Source organism: Caloenas nicobarica, chromosome 7, assembly GCF_036013445.1.
Source record: "Caloenas nicobarica isolate bCalNic1 chromosome 7, bCalNic1.hap1, whole genome shotgun sequence".
In the NCBI taxonomy this organism is placed as follows: Eukaryota; Metazoa; Chordata; class Aves; order Columbiformes; family Columbidae; genus Caloenas; species Caloenas nicobarica.
In genome coordinates, this window is record NC_088251.1 from 34588806 (window position 1) to 34609650 (window position 20845).

The 20845-nt window shown below is 36.5% G+C and overlaps 1 protein-coding gene across 5 annotated transcripts in view; it reads right to left on the reverse strand.

Moving 5' to 3' along the window:
- Positions 1-780: 780 nt before the first annotated feature.
- Positions 781-20845, reverse strand: part of HERC4 (HECT and RLD domain containing E3 ubiquitin protein ligase 4) — a 44191-nt gene continuing 24126 nt past the window's right edge. For 4 of the 5 annotated variants that reach the window (XM_065639470.1, XM_065639468.1, XM_065639469.1 and 1 more), the window contains 19 exons: positions 20401-20531; positions 19228-19388; positions 18772-18848; positions 16657-16781; positions 16059-16118; positions 15413-15524; positions 14895-15084; positions 13624-13796; positions 11681-11797; positions 10283-10306; positions 9741-9839; positions 7543-7710; positions 7275-7418; positions 6196-6362; positions 5499-5565; positions 5255-5337; positions 3758-3941; positions 3111-3213; positions 781-2121 (listed from right to left, as the gene is read on the reverse strand). In XM_065639470.1, coding sequence (XP_065495542.1) covers positions 1913-2121; positions 3111-3213; positions 3758-3941; positions 5255-5337; positions 5499-5565; positions 6196-6362; positions 7275-7418; positions 7543-7710; positions 9741-9839; positions 10283-10306; positions 11681-11797; positions 13624-13796; positions 14895-15084; positions 15413-15524; positions 16059-16118; positions 16657-16781; positions 18772-18848; positions 19228-19388; positions 20401-20531 — 2394 coding nt within the window. In that variant the 3' untranslated portion in view covers positions 781-1912. The remainder of the gene's footprint in view (positions 2122-3110; positions 3214-3757; positions 3942-5254; positions 5338-5498; positions 5566-6195; positions 6363-7274; positions 7419-7542; positions 7711-9740; positions 9840-10282; positions 10307-11680; positions 11798-13623; positions 13797-14894; positions 15085-15412; positions 15525-16058; positions 16119-16656; positions 16782-18771; positions 18849-19227; positions 19389-20400; positions 20532-20845) is intronic. The other variant, XM_065639472.1, reaches the window with a different exon arrangement.

The window sequence follows — 20845 nt, forward strand, 5'->3', positions numbered from 1 at the left end:
GTGTTCAGTCGCTATGGTTTGGATCCTGTCTCAGAGCCCCTCCTCTACAGAATAAGGCTATCACTCATCTTTTGGATCAATATTGATATTGATGAAAAATCCAATTCAGTAAAAATTAGAGAAAGTCTCACAGGGAAATTAAATACATAATATAGTGCCAGGTGGAGATGTTAAACAAAAATCCCATCGAAAAAAACCAGCACTTAATCACGTAATAATACGCAAGGGAAAAAGGAAGAAGTCAGCTTTACTTTCGCCACTTCTTGATTTTTGAATATTTGCATTTGCAATCTTGGTGTTTCATAATTTAAAAAGAGTGTTTTACCTGGTAGAATGAAGGGATAATACTTTTTTTCCCCCCTTCTTTTTCTTTCCTCCTTGTATAGTAAGATTAAGCTGCTTCAGTATTTGTTAAATTTCTTGTTTTTCACAAAAGGGAAAATTTCCCAGCCAGGTAACAAACGTTGTGAAAGATGGAATGTAGGCTGCATACAACGAAATTACTAGAGGTTACACTGCATGGGAAAGCTGTAAAAACACAGTGTTAAGGAAAAAAGAATTATTTTAATTGTACTGACTGCTTGGTATTATATCCACTTCTACTGCCAACACAGAAACCACAAGTTATACGATTTATTACAATGAATGAATTTCCCTACTTTTCAAGTGAGATCTTGGTATCCCAGCTGTACCCTCCAATTTAAGAAATATGCATCATGCCGGCATCCATACACATCAACCAACAAAGGTTTTAATTCAAGTCTTTTATTATAGCTTGAATTTTTTCACTGCATTTAAAAATCTAAAAAAAATAAATATTTGTTTCACAGCTGCAAGTCACATATGCATTAACACCACAAAATCTGGAATTTAACCAGAGAAGGAAAGTCAAATCCAAAAGTGTCCAGGCTAAGCACAATTGTCTCAGGGCAATTATACTAAAAATAAAATCTTAAGAAAAGGGGAGGGGGGGGTGTTAAAGAGTTATTTCAAATGCATTTAACTGGAAAAAAGTGAAAATTCTACTAGAAACCATAAACTACGCTCTCAGCATTTAAAAATAAATGTTTAACCTCTTGACAGCAACAACTGTCTGGTGCATCTTTTTCTTTTAAGCTGTACTCTTGACACATGGCTGCAGAGGTTCCAAATGATAAATTAACCTCTTTTATAATTGTGTCCACTTCATTACAGGATCAGTCCTTAAAAATAAAACAGTGTATTAAGTCGGCTTGTCCATTCACATATTAAAAATGCCATTGTATGCAGTTTTGTACCGGCACTAACTGACTGCTTCATGGATTGTACATTGTGAAGATGAATGTCTCTTCAACAATCACTTTTATTAAGGTTCTTAAAACAAACCAGAAAAATATATCTTCAGAAATCAGAGTAGTCACTTTTTTGTTAAAAGCCATAAAATAAGCTCATATTCAATTACAAGCAATAGAAACCATACTGCTATTGGAACATATTTGTTTTATCACAAAAATTTATTATTTACAAAATGAAAAGTTACCAAGTGAATTCATCGGGGAAAAAGTTAAATGTTCTTACTAAGTGATTTGAAAAACTTAAGCAAGTCTCTCATGCACTCACACGCCAAATTGTTTGCATAAGGTGAAATGTTAATTCATGTTAGTGACACTTGACTCCCATTCACGATACTCTCGTTTTTATTCTAAGATGGCAAAATCCACATGGTTCTGTACAAGAAGGGATGCGTTAAGACAGTTCTTCATTTTTGTAAATGTTTTTTGGCTCCCATGAACATCCGTACCACTGAACGTTTTCGAAAATAATCAGTTATATTATCAACTCCATCATTTAATCCACTGAATTTACCACCACAAGAAAGACACAGAAAGATAGTTTAATGATCCCACATTACACAGAACTCTCATTTCTGAAGTTATACCAAACTGAAACCTTCGTAGTGATCTATAGCCTGGATCAACTTAGATTTCAGAGTTTCTTTATCTGTGTATTTTGGAAGATCAAGAAGATTAAAGCAAGTGTGGGCTACTGGAAGATAATCTTCTCCGCCTCCTGTTGGCTGGATCACTAGTTTAAGACACTTCATCCCAAGAATTGGAATGCGATCGCTGCCTGTCAGAAACACTGTCAAGAAAAAACAGAGTCTTGAAAGTATTTTGAGACTAACATTGTATATGTCATATATGCAGTTCTAATTGTTATTTGCATTTTTAATTACTCCAGCAGTAGTTAGCTCTTCATGCTGAAGTTGTTTTAAGAAGTCTGAAAAACAGGGAATAATGACTTAACCAATCTCCACCTTAGACATACAAACTGTTAACTGTGACATAACAAGTAATATATAAAGGCAAAGATTTCATTTTAACATAGGAAACCAGCCAAAAAAACCCCAACCAACCAACCAAAAAACCCCCCACTACACAAACAAACAAACCTACAGAAAAACCCCCAAAGAGTAAGTAGTAGTTGAGGCAGAATTTCTTACTTAAAATCCATTGTCTACACTGTTACTGAGCATTTGCAAGCATCTTGTAAATACACGTTTGTTCAATAAGAAACTTATCTGAATTGGAAACTAACCTATGGTCTATTCTCAACAAACGCTCATTGACAGAAAGCTTCCATAACTTTGTTTTTTCCCCTGTACATTTCCACTCATATCAGCAACCTGAGGTATCTCAGTTAGAACTCTAAAATCCCATCCATGTGCAATGAAAAAACTGTAGGATGCAAAACATGTCAAAACACAGAAAAAACAATCCTAGTCATCAGATAAATGACACGAGTACAATGAAAGGTTGCTGGTTTTCGGGCTTTTTTGGTGGTGGTTTTGTTGTTGTTGTTGTGGTTGGTTGGTTTTGTTTGTTTTTAAATGCTGCTCTGGTCTACTGTGATCTTGTAACTGCCCACCGCTCAGAATTATTCAGGACAACCCCAGCAAAACCAGAGACTACTTCATAATCAATTTCTTCTACTATAATTTTTTTCTTCCCGATAAAGTTAATCACATCACTACAGACAAATACTTATATCTGCCCTCTTCTAGCAGGAGCCTGAAATCACAGGGATCCTGTTCAATTAGCAATTTCTGCAAAGTAGTTTCAAATACTCACGCAAAAACTGTTTTTTCTTCTCCAAAGACAACTCATGGAAAACCTCCCAGAACATTTTAATTGTAGAATGGTCTGCCCAGTATTCTCCTTTGTATTCTGTATTCTAAAATGAGCAGGAAATAAGGTTATTGTTCACACATAGAACTACTAGGATAATCTAGTGCCATACTGCTGTTTTCCTTGCTCAATTTTTTTCAGCTGTTCAGTCTGCCTTTGTCTATATGGACAGATTCACACACTCCAAAGCATTTTCAATCCAAAGAAAGTAGTGGCAATGTCTCACAGCAAGTTTTGGCAATCAAGATTATTTACTTTTATTAACTGTGCATTTTGTTCACTTTTCCCCTTCTAACATAATACATTGTATACAGCTGCCTTTCGTTTTGTGGATTTTTCTTCCTCTCTCTTCTACGTTTGATTTCCTTCACAAATTATTTGGGAAAACTTTAAGCAGGAAGTTACATAATACTTTAGTGTCTTCATTCACTGATGTTAAAAAAAAAAATACTCCTCACTCATGCAATCAAATCCAACGAAGGCTGGAAGTCACATTAATTTAAACAGAGCTCAAAAGGACACTTCAACTATTTGCTTTTGCATCTTCAAATTAAACATACATGAAACAAATAGCTAACTATGATTCTTACCTTCTCCAATTCTTTCCAATCATAATTTGTGTTCCCAATCACCATTGCCTGCAACTCACTGGGCTGGAAGAGCTGAAGAACTTTACCTCCACATACTTTGTGGAAGCCTGCATGGAATGCACTGAACAGGGAAGCCACAGATTTGTTGAAGATGTAATCCACATATGCATCCACAAAATCCTGCCTGTACAAAGAAGAAAAAAACAACTATGTTGAGAGGGAAAAAAAAAGAGTAAATAAAAAAAGCAGCACATTGTCATTTCTTCTATCAATCAAACAGTGTGGAGAACACAGCATAAAGAGTTAAGCAAAAAGGATCCTAATATTTTATTACATTCTCTGCTTCAGGTCAATGAAAATGGCACATAAATGTGTTTCCCCTCCACACCTCCAAGACAAGAGTTGGTTATGTGCAACAGAAAATATTTAGTGTTATTTACTTCAGCCACTATAACCATTTCTCTTATTTGTATGCATTGTCCTGAACTGGACTGCATGGTGACAAGCTCACAGGCTTGAATTACATGCAGTGCCCTGAAACCAACTAGTCAAACTCGCTGTCACTTTTTTTTCATTAAAAAGATTACCATATTTGCACTAAAAATGCAAATCAACTTCAAACGGACATTTGAGTCCTATACCGTATAAATATAGGTGCAAAGGAGTTGGGATGCTGTAAAAGAGACGGCCTGTTATCTGTGCTTCGCTACAAGGACTTCTCATGTCTTGTTGGAAACACCTTCTTCCGCAGCATGGAGGGGAAGAACTAAAAATTCCTTGATGTGATACAGCTTTTATGATTATTCCAATAGGAATACACAAGAGGAATGGACAGAGAGAGATAGGAAAAAGGTACATTCTGCAAAAAGGGACAAAAGCACCACCAGATCCATTCTGCCTGTCCTCCAGGAGCAGAAAGGGAACAAAGGGTGGGAGAGGCTGCTTTAATAAACAGAACTAACAGAACCCTTGGCCAAGGAAACATCATCCACCTTCACACACTTTTCTGACAATAACACTACGTGACAATAGATCAATTTATCCACTCTACAAAAGGAAGGCTTATCTGAAATAAAACTTTATATGAATAGTTGCCAGATAATGGCATCTAGGTTGAAGTTTTCATCCTTACTCACTAAATTCCAATTATATATGACTTCCTGCAGAACCACAACCATTTTTAATCTTATAAAATGAAGACCATATAGTCAAAAATGGGCCCTAAAGAGCTTCAAAATTCTTTTAAGTTCACAGTGGGGAAAAAAAAGAAAAGTAGTATACATTCTGAGTATAATTAGATATCCTCTCAACAGCTGGTAAGTCCTTAAATACCATACCTATTTTAACAATACACATGAGAACAGCTTAGAAAAACAACCAAAGTAGTTTTGCCTTCAACATTAGCATAACAGTTTGGTAAAAGGTATTTATAGCAGCCCAGTTCCATTCCCAAGGCAGACAGCAACACTGAACTACTCTGTAACCCAGAAAACTCACCTATTTTGTTTGACTACAGGAATGCCAGCACCATTAGGAACAAGCTCTTTAATTTCTGTTGTACCGAAATTTTCCACAGTGATCTATTTAAAACAAACAACAAAAGTATAGATCTTATTTCCTGTGTGGAGTTCTTCCCACCACTTAGCTAACAGCAACATGAATGCAGACACAGAAGCTAAAATTCATGGGAATTAGCGGCTGATGTTTTTGCGCAAACACTCCAGAGGCACTTATAACTTACCGTAAAATTAAGACAAAATGCTTCTTCTATGTCATCCTCCGGATAGTCCAGTAACTGTTGCATTCCCCTGCAAAATAAGTTACAAAGTACTTGCATCATTGGAAAGAAAGACGAATGTATTTTCTTGAAGTGTTCTTTATACTTTGGTAAGTTAAAACAGTTATTTCATTTATTAGCTCACTGACTTGCACCTTACGCAACATCGGGAAATCTCAAGTAATCATTTTGCTATTACTCGTGGCGTTATTTCCTTTTGATTATCTCCAGGTGTGAAAAGATCTTCACCTAAGGGATTCCTAAACCAGAGGTGGTAAGGACTTATTAACCATTGATGGGCTCTTTCATTAACTTGTTTAATTTCTCCTTGAGCCCACAAAAACTTTCGCATTTACAACACTGAGACGATCAAACATCCACTTCTGCTTGTTTGAACCTCCCACCTGTTAGTGCATTCAAATCCTCATGCAATGGCAGATAATTAGCATGGATTTGTTCCCAAAATAAGCAAAAGCATTTCCCTTGATGGACTAAATAAGCTGTTCAGAACTAAAACCATGTTCATACTTAGGTTTATAAAATTAATGGCTAAAACTCAAAGGTTTTGAATTTCTAATATTATTTTCCTCTAAAATCCTTAAAGGAAAACATTGAATTGAAAATTAATTCTTAGCAACACTCATTTTTCTTTCTTGCTTACCTGCCAACATCTGGCATCAACTCCTTTAAGTCATCCAGGGATGGTTTCTTATTCAATAGCTTTTTGTACAAAGCCAAAGGGAAATGAAGGTCTACAATAGTAAAATTATAGATTGCTAGCCCACAGACAACACCAATCAAATGAAACAAGTCACTGTCTTCAAAGGTCTAAGAACAGAAAACAGACAAGATGGTTTAAAATAAAGAAGTTGTTTTAATCTTAGAGAGTCCAGAAAAAAGTGTACAGTGCAGTATAATCTGAGTGAATTTCATTTCTATTTTCTTTAACTATATAAGTATCCATAAGTACTGAGGAAAACAGGATAGTTTTAACCAGCTGAGGGATTGAAATCCGAGGAAATGGAACTCTTTCTACTTAAAAAAAACCCCAAACAAACCTGAGATACATCACATTTTATGTTATAAGTGATACATAACTGCTGAAAGTATAGCAGTAAGATTCTGGTTTTGTCAGTGACTTACTATTGCCCTATTCAGTGCTTAAATATAGGTCAATTTTTTAAAAAGTATTTTTAGGACAAGGAAGGAGGAGCTCACTATTGACTCCTTTGGAGTTAATAGCCAAGGCTAAAAACACAACTGCAGAAATGTTAACATTCAGGTATTTGTGATATATCCACCCTAGTCAGTGTCTTTCTCTGAAAGAGGAATAAAAAGGCCATGATCAAAATTCTGAGGAAGTATTGAGCGGATGACTACCTACGAAACAGACCCATCAATGTGACTGAACGCAGAAAGACCTGTCCAACATGCCACTTCAAGGATTTGTCTCTACCACCTTGATTTACTGATTCTGCTCTTGGAATCAAGTTTACTCTGGCTGGCACTTCTTCCTACTAAACTTGTCTGGGCTGGGGACAATTGCTAAGGAGTAAGCGAGGAATGGGGAAATAGAGAAAGGGAAAGTTTTGATCTAACGATGATAAAAATAAACATTTTTTTGAGAATGTTTCAACTTCTCCTCTTGAAGTAAAAGTACTGCAAAGCACTATGTTTATACATTATTAATACAAATACTGTAAGTTAAAAGAAAATTATTTGCTATAGATAGCACCCTACCTTATCAGAGAACCAGATCAGCCTGGATTCTTCATAATACCTGAACATTCCATATTTGGGATCTAGCAACTCCCTCATGATCAGCAAAAAAAATTCTTTGCGAACACCTCCAGCATCGACAGCTTCTTCCCCTACAAAAATAACCTGAAACACACAATTTGGTTAGCACTGAATTAAAAACAGATTGTGAAACAAGATTTGTCCAGAACTATTCTCAATTACTTGCATATCAGTGAAAGACACTTCGAGCAATATGTACTGGCAATACCTTGAGTGGCTTCTTGTAGTCTACATTCTTTGTTTTCCTTAGGACTTCCACAGCATCTCCTACAATATTGTCTCTCCGTACCATTAATATCAGGCATGGGTTGACAGATTCAAATACTGGCAGAAAGAGAGAAGACAAATTCTGTCTGTGAGCCTGATCAACAGCCATCTGGAAAAAAAAAACAACACAGTGTCAGCAGGTAACACAAGGTTCCTGTCAACATTAAATGTCCATCAGTCTTGTCTTGAGAAGTGTGGAAGAAAAAAATGAGAATAGCTATTATGAGAGCTACTGAATTTTCCCAAATTTTCTTTATATTCCTTTTATATCCGGCAATAATTTTCCTTTACCAATTAGCTTCGTCAATGCTAACATTCAAGAAAGTCTTAGAACACAGTTTTTGACATTCCGGTCAAAATACTTCGGATAACGAAAGGAAGCAAGAAAATATGGCAATTCATCAAAAGAAGAGTAAGCTGCTTAATACAAATCTGGCATGAAAATATCCATTAAAAACTAATTCAAAGAATGAAAAGCAATTTGTTCATCTATTTAATTTGTATTATAAATTCTGTATTACAATTGTTCAAAACCAAAATACTGTTGCAAATGTTCTGAATATGGCACAGAACTCTTGAAAGGTTGTGTGTTTTAATACTATTTATTATCATTAATAGAAATATTCAATGTGAACATTTTCCTGAATCCATCAAATGCTGGTATTGACATTTTCAAAGGCATAAGAAACTATGTTTATTATGAACTATTATAACAAAAGCAAGCTAGTACTTTTCTACATCAGCTCTTTGCTTGAGCATGACTTATCTCTTCTGTTTAGTTTTATACTCAGGACAATAATTTTTATTATGTTAAACATTATAAACATGGGGGAGGGCTGGTGCTCTTACTGCTGTTACTTTTGCTGTAGCGTCCTTTACTTTTTTAAGAATACAATTTATACCCTTACAGCAACTGAACTGGTATGGATTATATTTATTAAATATTACATTTATTTTTTAAAAATTCCAAACATTGAACAAAAGTATAGCTCACCACATCACACTGGTTTCAGTTCTACCTACAGAATCATGAAAACATTGAAGATCCTCTCAGTTACTTTAGGGCTGTTCAGTGTATCTATCTCTAGACAAGAGATATGGCTCACAACAGAGGATTGTTTCTTCTATTGTTTATTAATTATATCAAGTACCTGATTTCTAGGAAAGTCTCTAGTTAAAACATAAGTGAATAAATTCGGAGTAACGTATAATTGCATTAAACAGGAAAAGAGCAAAAAACTTCTGCAAACTGCAAGATCAGGGAACCTACTCCCACTACCCCAATCCAAGATGTTGGATTTTCAAGATAAGCTTCTTTCCTACCACCTTGCAGACACCGATCAGAGTTCAGCGGCATTTTGCAGGGGGCATGACAGATGAAATATTAGGTGTGCACTAGATATTCACATGGTGCCAACATGTTGCCTCTCTGATACTACCGATCTTCAGAATAGCCCCAGCTCCTAAGCCCATCGAGATAAGAAATAAAAAGCAAGAGTAACTGGCTACTGTCAAGACAAAACAGACTGACTTCCAGTTCTGGACTCTACACATGTATCATGTAAACTCTGCTCATGTGGTAGGTGGGGTTGGGAGTTTTTGGTTGGGAGTGGTGGCTGTTTTTTATGGGGTTTTTTGTTGCCTTTTTCCCCTCTCCCCACACCTGTACTATGGGTTGTTAACATCCCCCCCAAAAAGCCACCTCACTAATGAGAAGAAGTTTCTTAGATTTATGAACAACCTAATTTCAATGAAATTCCAAAACCACCAGCTTCTATCATGGATATCCTCTGAGATTAAAACTAGACCTCTCATTCTTATGGAAAAGACAATACACAGAGTTTAAAGAAATAAAAAAAAGGAAAAAAAGGGAAAAGAAAGGGGGAGAGGGAAAAGAAAGGGAGAGAGGGAAAAGAAAGGGGGAGAGGGAAAAGAAAGGGGGAGAGGGAAAAGAAAGGGGGAGAGGGAAAAGAAAGGGGGAGAGGGAAAAGAAAGGGGGAGAGGGAAAAGAAAGGGGGAGAGGGAAAAATCAGAAAACCCACAAAAAACTAAAACCAACAGCAACCCCCCAAGACTCCCAACTAAAAAAAAAAAAAAAAAATCATAACATTAAAAACAATTAAAAGCTGAGACTCCTACCTGCATCTGTATGACTGCATCTGTTTGTAGGAGAGTTGTCTTTGCCTGGGCATCAAATACAAATGGGTATGTGCAAATTGTAACAGGAACATCTGTTAACTAGAATGAGAAGAATATCTCTGCTTATTTAAAAACCATAATCAGGTTAAAGAAGTCATTGCAATAGTACTCATCTATTTTACTGAAAAGAGAAAGAAGTCTTTACTCATTGACAATGCAGCATCAAAACATTTTAGGAAAATTAAGCAGATTTTCAATTGTTTAGTATTTCAGCAAAAAACCCCCGACAAACCACACACACAACACTCTCACTTAGTACATTTTAATTTCAAAACTTTTATTACAGCTAGTAGATATGATTAAAGTAGACCTTGTTTTCAAATGCTGCTCTAAATTTGCAATACAAAGAATTACATGGTTTTGCCCACGAAAGCCTTTTCAGATTACAGCCGTATTAACTTAAAGGTTTACTCCCAAGAGAACACATCAGACAATCTTTGACATTCGTATTTCTGATTTCCTTAGATTGCAACCAATCTTACCTCAGTTAATCCATGGTTGACATCCTATGACAGCATTTGCACAAAGGTAGCAATAATTAAGATGAAAAAGCAGCATTAGTGTCTGCATTCATTATTCATCTCTGATGTAGAACTAAAAATATTTATCTACAGCTTCCCCCCCAAGAGGATGTTTACTGAGAAATAAATATCAGCCATAAACATTCTAATCTACCAAACACAATCATGCCTTCCAACACCCTATATACCACTCTTTAAAAAGGTCCATTAAAGTATTATATTTTCTTGGATGCAAAAAATTAAACATTTTAAATGTTTATTTCCATAAAATAAGACATTACATTTGCTTTTACTTATGTATTTTCATTCTCAAATGACTGTAGCATGTTAAAATTAAACACAAAACATTTTTTATGAGTAAAAATTTAGAAATACAAAAGAACTCCACCGCTTTATCATAAAGTTGCAAGAATCATTTGGGTCTACGATATATGACCCTTGAAATTTGAGACAGATCAATACATATGGCAGGGACTGAGTGGAGACTTCCACAAGCGACGTCAACTGTGCTACAAAACTAAGTTACCCATGTGGTGCCATGTTACCCTCCTTATCCTGCGCTGAAAGCCAAGTTCGTTTCCACCCAGCAGGCAGAAAGCAGAAAAAGAATAAAAAGTAATGACAAACTAACAAATTTGAAATTTGATTGTACGTATAAAACTCAGAAGTTAAATACATTGACATCCATGGCCCACAGAAAGTGATGGCCAGAATACTTTTTTCCCCACTCATTTTTCTGTTGTTGAAAGAATAAAAGTATTTCCTCCCAAGTTTCTTTCTGAGAATACTCTGAATACTTCTGAGATTCTATTTTCTTCTGTATTTCCCCCTCCAAGTTTTAATAAGGAGCTGAGCAAACAGTTTTGCCTCAAGTTATGACAAAAATTACACTAGCAAAAGACGTTTTGATTCATTATTACTGGTTCAATAGGCAAGTAGGGCTTCTTATTTTAAAAGTAAGAATATGGGGAACTAGTGGACATGAAGGCAGGAAAAACTCATCAAAACCATTTACACAGGAGATCTGACTTGGGCCATCCCTTCCCTAACTTTTTTGACATGGCAAGTCTCAAGTGACAGCATTCCAAATCACTTCTTAATCGACAGATTAACATGTTGAGCAGTGTCAGTCCTAAGAACGATACCCTACAGGAAGCACACCGATTTAACAGTTTTTCCTTAGCTACTACCTGACATAACAGCAGTCTGTTCAGCATCAGTGATCTATGAAGATATTTTTATGAAAAGAAAGTGCCCATACTTAAACAATCTACAGGCTTCTAAAGGGACAAAACCAAAACAAAATATGGAGTGAAAAAACCCCACCAAAAAACCCAAATAAAAACCAACACAACTTACCATTCCAAATACCTGCTGCTGGACCCAGTTGACATAGTCATTTCTGATATCTATCAAATCTTGTATCTCATGAATGTAAAATCTGTCATACTGAATAACTTGTCCTTTTTCATTTACCTAAAAAAAGTACATTTATTTTTTTGTTAGCACTTTGTATAAGTTTTCAAAAGGACAATTTCCATGTTTTTCAAGCATTTAATACATCAGTCACAGATACCCAGCTACTAAAAAATGCTAGAAAAACAATAGCACCTACAAGAATTCAAAATACAATATTAAAGACAGGGATACGTGGATTATTCAGGATCCCATCAAAGATACAAAGAAAAAGTAAGATTAACTGAGCATACAGCATCACACAATACAGTGCTGGCACTTTGAAACATCATATGATCTCACAGGAACAGTGATGAATATATATATTAATGTATACAATGGAACAAATATGTGTTCCTGTATTTGCACAAGTTTAAGAATTATGATTCAAGAACTCTTCTTAATTACACTACGAATACTATCTCTATTACCCATGACCAGAAGAACAGTTTTTATTTGAAAACATCAAGCTTCAAGAAAGAGAGGTCTGGAAATAAAACTTTATATGAAGGCTTGTCTCTACAGTATGATGTGAATCCAGAAGCATCCACACTTTGCTAACACAGACTTCTTTTCCCAAGGACTGTGAAGCACCATTAACTGCCAGAACAGCAAGATCCCCAGTTCTGTCTTTATAACCAGATAATCTACTTTTCTCAAACATCTCCCCCCAAACCACCAGATTCTAAATCCGTGAAACACCCCAGATATGTTGCCCCATTTTTTCATCTTAGTTTAGTCCATACCAGCTAATTACTAAGCCTGCACCAATATAAATAGCTGGGCTGTAGCGCAGGTACGAATTTAACCATTTCTACAACGTAGCTACATATTAAGTCAAAATTTGATTTCAATTAAAAAAAAAAAAATAGGAACTTAGGAGAGCCACATTACAATTCTACAATTACCCATAAGGCTTTAAGATTTTAAGATCAACCTCAGTTGTTATGATTTGCAGGTACTGCAAGCCTGAGCAGTGACAGAAATTCTCAAGGCCGAAAAATAATAATTTATTATAGACCAACAGCTTTCCATATGGGAATCTGTAATGGACATCTTGTACTTCTAACACAAGACAGTTACTGAACAGTCTTATTCCCAGTCTTAATTTGATACCTCCATACATAATAAGGAAAAGCTGGGCAAACCATAGGATACAAATTGCAATTTCTGAAGCAGAAATCTTTCCTGTTCTTTCTGACAGCTTGGGGAGGAGGGGTGTTATGTTTAGCACACAGAGGTCCAATGTGCCCAGTACTTAACCAGCACCTTAAGGAGTGCCTAAGATGCTCTTCTAGCATATAAACACAAAATTCCATAGGACCAGAGTAAACTAGAGGGAAAAAAATACGAGGTGGGAAGGAAAACCTCAGCAGCCACTAGATAATACACTGCGATGTACACAAATGTTTTAGGGTATTTTTGTTGCAAGTTCATAACTTCATTAGTTTTCATGAATTAAGTTACAATACTAACAAACGGAATAAACAAATCAGAATATAAATGTCTTGGTAAAACTGTGCAGATCTTTCTTGTTCAAAATATAGCTTGCTCTTATCTTCCATTTGTGATCTTACTTGCTATCATTTCAAGGTTAAGAGGCAATTCTTTCAAACATACCCTCACAGATACAACTGACTCAGTCTGTGTTCCCAAGAAAATAGGCAATTCCATCACCATGAATTCCAATGGTTCACAGGTCCAGATGGAACAATTACAGACACCTCTGTAGATCCAAGTCCAAGCATTTGGAACTCTTTAGTAACTTCTTTTAACAACTACACAACACACAGGTGCTGGTAAAACCAAACAGATTAAGTGACTGGTTAAAACAGATGTAAACGTACTCTATGCAATATTTCCAGAACTCTGAAAGCCGTGTGTAGAAAACTGGTAAGTATTCTTCTTTCAGAAGCCTGAATGCCCATCTTGCACAGCTTCAAGAGGTGGACTACGACATCCTTGTAGAGCTCCACTATCTTGAGGAACAACGGAGGTTCAAGTACAGACCACCAATTTTCTGTCAACAAATGGTGAACACACAAACTTAGTACTTGCCACTACAATACTATCTTATGCTATCCTTTTAACTAAAAATCATGTTTTGCTAGAAAGCATACTTGTCAGGTACCAAAGACACTCAAAAAAAAAGCAACACAGAAAAGTTTAACACAACAAGAGTGGTGCAAACTTTTAAACAAGACACTCTTTGTATAAATAACGAAACCTCTGTTCAAATGCTCTATTGTTACACACCAACTCTTCAAATTAGATCTGTTTATCATGACGGCATCATGAAGTAACTTTTGACATAAAACCAGATGGCTCAAATCCCAAAATCTTGACTTAAGCAAACAGTCCTGAGAGCAATGAGAAAGTGAAGCAACACAAAAAATATCCACATTTCAAAGAAACAGTTTGCTTTTCTTTAGAGCAGATGAGCTCTCTACTCTTACCAAAAACTTCTGAGAAACGTAAGAGATGGGTTGCAAGGCAAAGATAATTGAAGAAGGAAGCACCTCCTCAAAAAGATACCAATTAAAAAGGAAATATTCTGAAACCTCAACTCTTTAAGCTGAATTTCAAGCGAGAGGAGTCACTATAAGAAGGTGTAAGGAAGCTGAGTTAAAAAACAGACCTATTCTCAGCTGCGTATTTGAAGACCACAACTTGGGATCAGTGAAAAAACTTGAACCTCTCAGAAGAAACAAAACAGGTGCTGTAGTCAAAACAAAGACAATTTAACATCTGCTCTGCAATGCTTCTGTAAATTGCTTAGAACTTGTTAGCTGTCTGACCACATAATTTTCACTTTGAAGTGTGAAGACCCATATCAAATGCACCGAACTACAGTTCAACTCCTCCCAAATGGAATCAGTCCAAAAATTACGATACCAGATGAATTCATATGGATGGACAGTTTGCTCGCCCAGAAGCAAAAGAACAGGCGTTTTCTTATGCATCAAGCAATGTTAACCCTTAACCTTCTCAGTGGGGAATTCTACAGAACTCTAAATGCGCAGAAGGTGTTGCTGAGACTATGTCTTCACTGATGGAATAGCTATACATTTTCATCTGGAGATCCTTAGTTTTAACAGGAAAGAATTCAGTTTCTTACCAAGAACTTTCAGAGGAGCTTTTTCTAGGTTCAGAATAGCTGTTCCAAAAGGAATAGCTAACGTTGTGAAATTGTTTGCATCACTCATCAGTGGGCATTCTGGTAGAGTGAGATACAGCCTCAAAGCTTCAACATCTGGTAAGGAGCTGGTCAATTTGGGAATAAGGTTCTTCTCCAAACTAGCTGCCACCTACAGCACATCATAAAATTCAGTTTACTCTAATGCAATTGTGAATTCAAACAAATGCCCATCTAGAAAGCAATCATCAAGAGTTTAAATTAGACTGTTATACATTTAGAAAAAAAGGTGCTTTATTAAATATTAACATATAAACATACAAGATGCTGATGTGTTACCTAATTGGCACAACACAACACAGTTTTACATATTTGCAATTGATATATTTTTGAGTAAAGACAGCTATTAAAAGGGCCAGAGCAAGAATAATGATAGTATTTCTGGATATGTGTAAGGCAGAAAGATAATCCCAAACATAAGGAAAATATGCAGCACAAACCTGTTGTGATATATGAGTGTGGTCAGGCTGTATAAGTTTGTGAAACAGTAGTCTAGCAGCATTCATATCAACCCCTGAGAATTTAGCGCTGGTTTTGTAGTGATCATCATTGCTGCAGCATGGAAAAAAGCAGAGAGAAAAAGACTGAATCCTGTATTCTCAGCAACTTAAGTATTTCTTCCACCTTGAATTTCTAGCCCCACTTAATATACTAACGAATTAAAATGTGAGAGATCACAATATCAGACTTCCATTTCTTATATACCTTTGAAGCCACTGAAAAAAATAATCTCTAACTGCAAGACAGTTGTGTAAAAACACTAGGATCTAAACCAGTTTGTGCAATATATTCCCCTTGAATTATATCCAACCTGTGGCTGATAAGTAATGAGTTTTTCTGCCTGACATGGTAGCAGCCAGGTAGCACACACTTCCAAAGCTGGCAGAAGACAATGCTGCGTTTGGGCCAGCTGACAAACCGTACGGCAGTGAAGGAGCTAGACGTTTAAATTGCAGGTATTGGAGAACAGCAAGGCAAGGAAATGCTGGGAAGGTGTCACATTACAGTAGAAACGAGGGACACTAGGAAGGTGGCCACCATTCATTCTGTTCACAGGAATACATGTTTGGAAGCCTGACCACTTACCTCAAAGCCAAAAAGCTCCCATTCAGGCAGCCAGCTGAGGAGAATGTTCCATCAATTTCACTGAAATCATTCATATTAAGAAGTTACATTTATTTTGTTTTCTTTTTAAAAATTAGCATTCACAATAAAACCCCCTATGTTTAAACCCTAATAAAGTACATTATACAAAAGGATGGAACTCTGACTTTAATATGACTAAATAACACTAGATAAAGCTGCCATTCAAGACTCAATACTTAAGACAGTTCTAATCAAAGCAAGTCTTGTATTTTGTTTTTTATTTCTTTGCATCCTCCTTTATTAAAGAAGCAATTATCTTTGAGCTGTTCTCATATTCCTTTACAAGTACAGTTATTTTTCAATGTGCAACTAGAAACTTAATTTAATCTTTTATTGTCATTTAAACTGTGATAGAGATGACACAGACTGAAGGATCTAAACTACTTGACAAGCACGGCAATGAAAGCACAGCAAAAGCTCTGCACGTAATAAAATCAGTGATTAAAAATAACTTTGCTCTGTATGCACAAAACCCCATTAATGCCCAATTCAGATGTAAAAATCATGAAAGACAACTTCTTTCCTCAACATCACTTACTCAGCTATCTCTACGGGAAGTCTTCCAGGTGGGAAAGTCAGCAATCTTTGAATAAACGTTTCATTCACAGTCCAGATCTGCTTCAAGAGGTCAGGATACCTAAAATCATCTGGTGGCACCATGTTCTAAATTTTAAAGAAAGCGTGAGGAATCAGGCACACAAATTGATTTCCAGAAAAATCAATCTGGTGGTTTATCTTTTCATTGACTTACAATTGCCCACCCAGACTACTACTGTGAAATAAATTTACTATATTCCAGCAGTTCTGCATTCACTATGAAAGCACCCACTGAAAACATCTAGATCAGTGTGTAAATTCACACCACAGCTTACTTCATGGTAAACTCCCTAAACATACAAGTATTCTTCTAGAAGATGAACGCTAAACAAGCCTTACACAAGTCACCACAAGCCAGTCAGCTCCCTGCCAGGCTGTCAGCATGCAGAAAAAGGGCCATTCAATTTTTTGGACAGCTGCTCTCCCGCTCCACTTCCATCAGACTCCTCTGAGAATGAATCACGTTTCTCTGAACATTTACTGCATCATCAGATGAGCTACATTTTGATGTGCTGCTCATACCAAACTAATTCCAGTGAGATTGACACTAGTAAAGAGGAGCAGAATCAAGACCACCTTTGGAGTAGCAGCATTGATTCAAAAAGAGATGGCAAATAGCACCAAAAAATAAGGTTAAACTAGTAAAAGAAAACAACTCTCTCCTGAGGGTGCAGTCTGACAGCAAAGCTGACTCAGCATAACGATGAGTAGCTGTTGCCAAAAATCAGTACTTCTGATCCCTCTTGCCCTTTTCCTTGTGTCCAGTTGAAGCCTCCTTTAAATCCACAATGAAACAACTCAGGGAAGTGAGCTGCCCAAAAACTAACTTGAGAAAACAAACAGATTGGGGTTGAGAGCCCTTACCTGGCCAGCACACAAGTTCCAGGAGTACAGTACTCACAGAACTTGGAAAAACTTCAACACGAATTACCAAACTAAGGAGTACTGAAAAGGATACTTTTGCAGCACCAAAGTTCAACTATTGCTAATACTTTTTGTACAGAACAAGCCACAATAACTGCACCCACACAGTCTCCAGTTTATCTCAGTCAGAATCTACTTCAGTGATTAGAAAAATCACGAATGAGCAAGTTTTTACAAAAAGAGTTTGAATAGAGAAGTGTTGAGTCTATATTATCAGTAATTTTTCCAGTCTACACATGCTAAGCAAGCTTCTCTCAAATACAGCAATAGTTGCCACAACTCAATCCAAATTAAGAAAAAAGAAATAGAAACACTGTTGATTCTGTAGAACCTTAACAGGCTGTGGGAGCAAACGGTTGCAAGCCTCACCCATACTCAGTTTTTCTTGATAACAAACGTGTCCCACTAAGATCTGTTTTCCTTTGTGTCCAAATTTGCTTTCACCCCAGATACTCAACTCTTGATGCTTCGTTAATTCCTATAGTCTAATATATGCTGGACTATATTGGAAACAGTCTCTATAGAAAACCAGTCATATATCTTAATCTTGGTTTTTCCTCCCAACTCATCCTCTAATAGCATTTATTTTCCATCATACTCCCACGTTGCCATTTTTACAGTAAATTCCTTCTAGATTTTTTCCCCCATACTAGAATTTAAACACATCAATTCTTGTCCTTTTAAAACTCAAATTTGAAGACTAGCATAAAATTCTATCACATAACAAACTGTGTCACCATCTATCATTTTTACCAAAAAGTTCCATTTGTTTCTCCATCATTGCAGTATGCTAAAATGGCTACAGAGCTGAGGACAGCAAAGCTGCAGTCAGGAGTTCTGAGAAAGACGGGCAGTGGTGAAGGGCTCAAACATTCAATCACCTTTTCCTTTATGAAAGGAAAATACGTGAATGCATCCATCACTCAGGAAAAAAGCTCATGCTAAGAAGCCTCAAGAGCTTACTGACAGCTAACACCCAATTCCCAGGTCCAAGTCCTGCAATTGCTAAATTGACTTAGTGTCTTGCACTTCTACACTGCTCTACAAACTTTACAATGTATTCATGCACCTTCGGAAAAGCTAAAATGTAACTTTGACAGACTTTGGAACCAAATGATATTTAATTTGTTACCTGTGGATGAAAGTAGTGTGCAAAACTTTGGTCCCCACCAGAGAAAATTCTCTTTACACAATAACAGTCCTCACTGCCTGCAATAGGAATAAAAACCAGGCAACTGTGAAAATGTCAATCTGAGCAATGATTAAGACACTGCAATCAACATTTAATTAGAAAAAGCTTCCTTCATTTCATAACCTCACTGAAGCAGATCATGGCAATACAATACTTAAGACTATCTTTAACTGAGGTAAATGCTAACAGCTCTAAGTCTTAGATCCAGTGCTAACAAAGGACCAAACCCAACACCACAAACAGGTATTTTCTACAGCAGAAATGGACTTTAGGGAACAGAGCATAGTGAAAACAAACTGTGTGGAAGAAAGGGATTATAGCCCATACTTAGTTTAATTCTCAAGACACTATAAAGGAAAAGGAATCCAAGAAGTAAATAAGCCAGATGTTGCTTACCTGTGGTTACAGGGCACTGAGTACTATAAGGAAGCCAGTTTCCTTTTACTGTGAAGGGACTTTTCCTGTTACTGGTTGTTCCTGTACCTAACTGCCCATTACCTCCAAGTCCAAAAGAATAAATTCTTCCAGATGAAGGAACAAACGCAGTAGTGTGCTGCCTAGGGCAAACAAAAATTCAGTAACAAAAACCTAAGCATTGCTTTGTGCAGGCCAGTCTAAGAACTGTGTTAAACAGTATGTTAAAGGTCCCGTAGTATCAAAGACTCTGCTGTTCTACTGGCAACACGCTGCCACTGGCAATACTCTGTTTATACTCCAATAGGCAATATTCCATTTTCACGGAAAAGTTCATGGAACGGAGATGGCAGGTTCTGACTGAACCACTGCGTAGCCACAGCCTGAGCTTCAGAGCATCTCTCTAGACATTCAGAAATCTGAGGTTTCTACCAGATTGGCTGCATCTCCTTTCTCCTCCCATTCCCTCAGCTCCACGTGTGCTCTCTCGTATCACGAGCCTGGGAAGAACCAGTACTGAATTTATATAGACTATTAGAAGGCAACGGCTCTAACTCAATGTAAACCAAACTGCCAGAAAGATAGGTTTATATTTACTTATTTTTTTAACCCAAATATCAAAGCGTGCTCATCTCTTAAAAATTATGTTGCCTCCCTCATTTTGTCTTTTTAGAATGCAATTATTTAGACGAGGGCATTTTCTTGTGTGCTGGGAATTTTTCCCATTTCTTGGGTGCTATTATAATACAAATAATAAAAACCCATTAGGAAATTAAGCGTCATAGAGCGTTACAGGTATTTCACAAAACAAATTACACTTATACTCATGTATCTCCCCAAACGCACTTGTTCTTTAATAGAAAATGATAAAGTCACAGCAATAAACACCACCTTCACATTTCACAGTGATTATTCGCACTTTCACTTCACAAAAATCACAGCCTCTCAAGTATAACTTCATTTAGTTCTTCTATTGAATGTTTTTAGAATCCCAGTAAGGTCTCTAAATATCTTTTGTTAGAGAACATCTCATCGTCCCTGACCACAAAGGGCAAGGAAAAAAAACCCCAACACTTCATATTACAATATTAATGAAGTTTTATACAAAATAAGTGATTTGTAAGATTCATAGTGCTAGCACAGAATAGACCTTACCTGCCACAAGTGATTTGCGTCACAACACTTCCCATGAGTTCAAAAACTTTCCTTGGGTTTATCTCATGGCTGGTAGAGTTATGACCCAACTGACCATAGCCTCCAGCTCCAAATGTAAAAACTCCACCTTCCTAAACAGATAAATTATTTGCATGAAAATGACAGTATCTCTCAGAACAAGAAATTTAACAGAAATAGGGGTTTAAGAAGTCTCCTTGTCTGGTGATTTTGGAATTGTGGGAAAAGGAGAGAAAATACGCATGCACAAGAAAACCCCGAGACACGGAAGGGTCACAAGTGAACTGCAGTTACGGAAAAGTGGCACAGCCACCAAGTATCACCTTATTCATGTTAAATCACATTCTTGGAATTTCCACATTACAATACAATAGTCCTTCCATTAACTTGTTATTAATAGATACTAATCCTCATTTTTTCTCTTTTC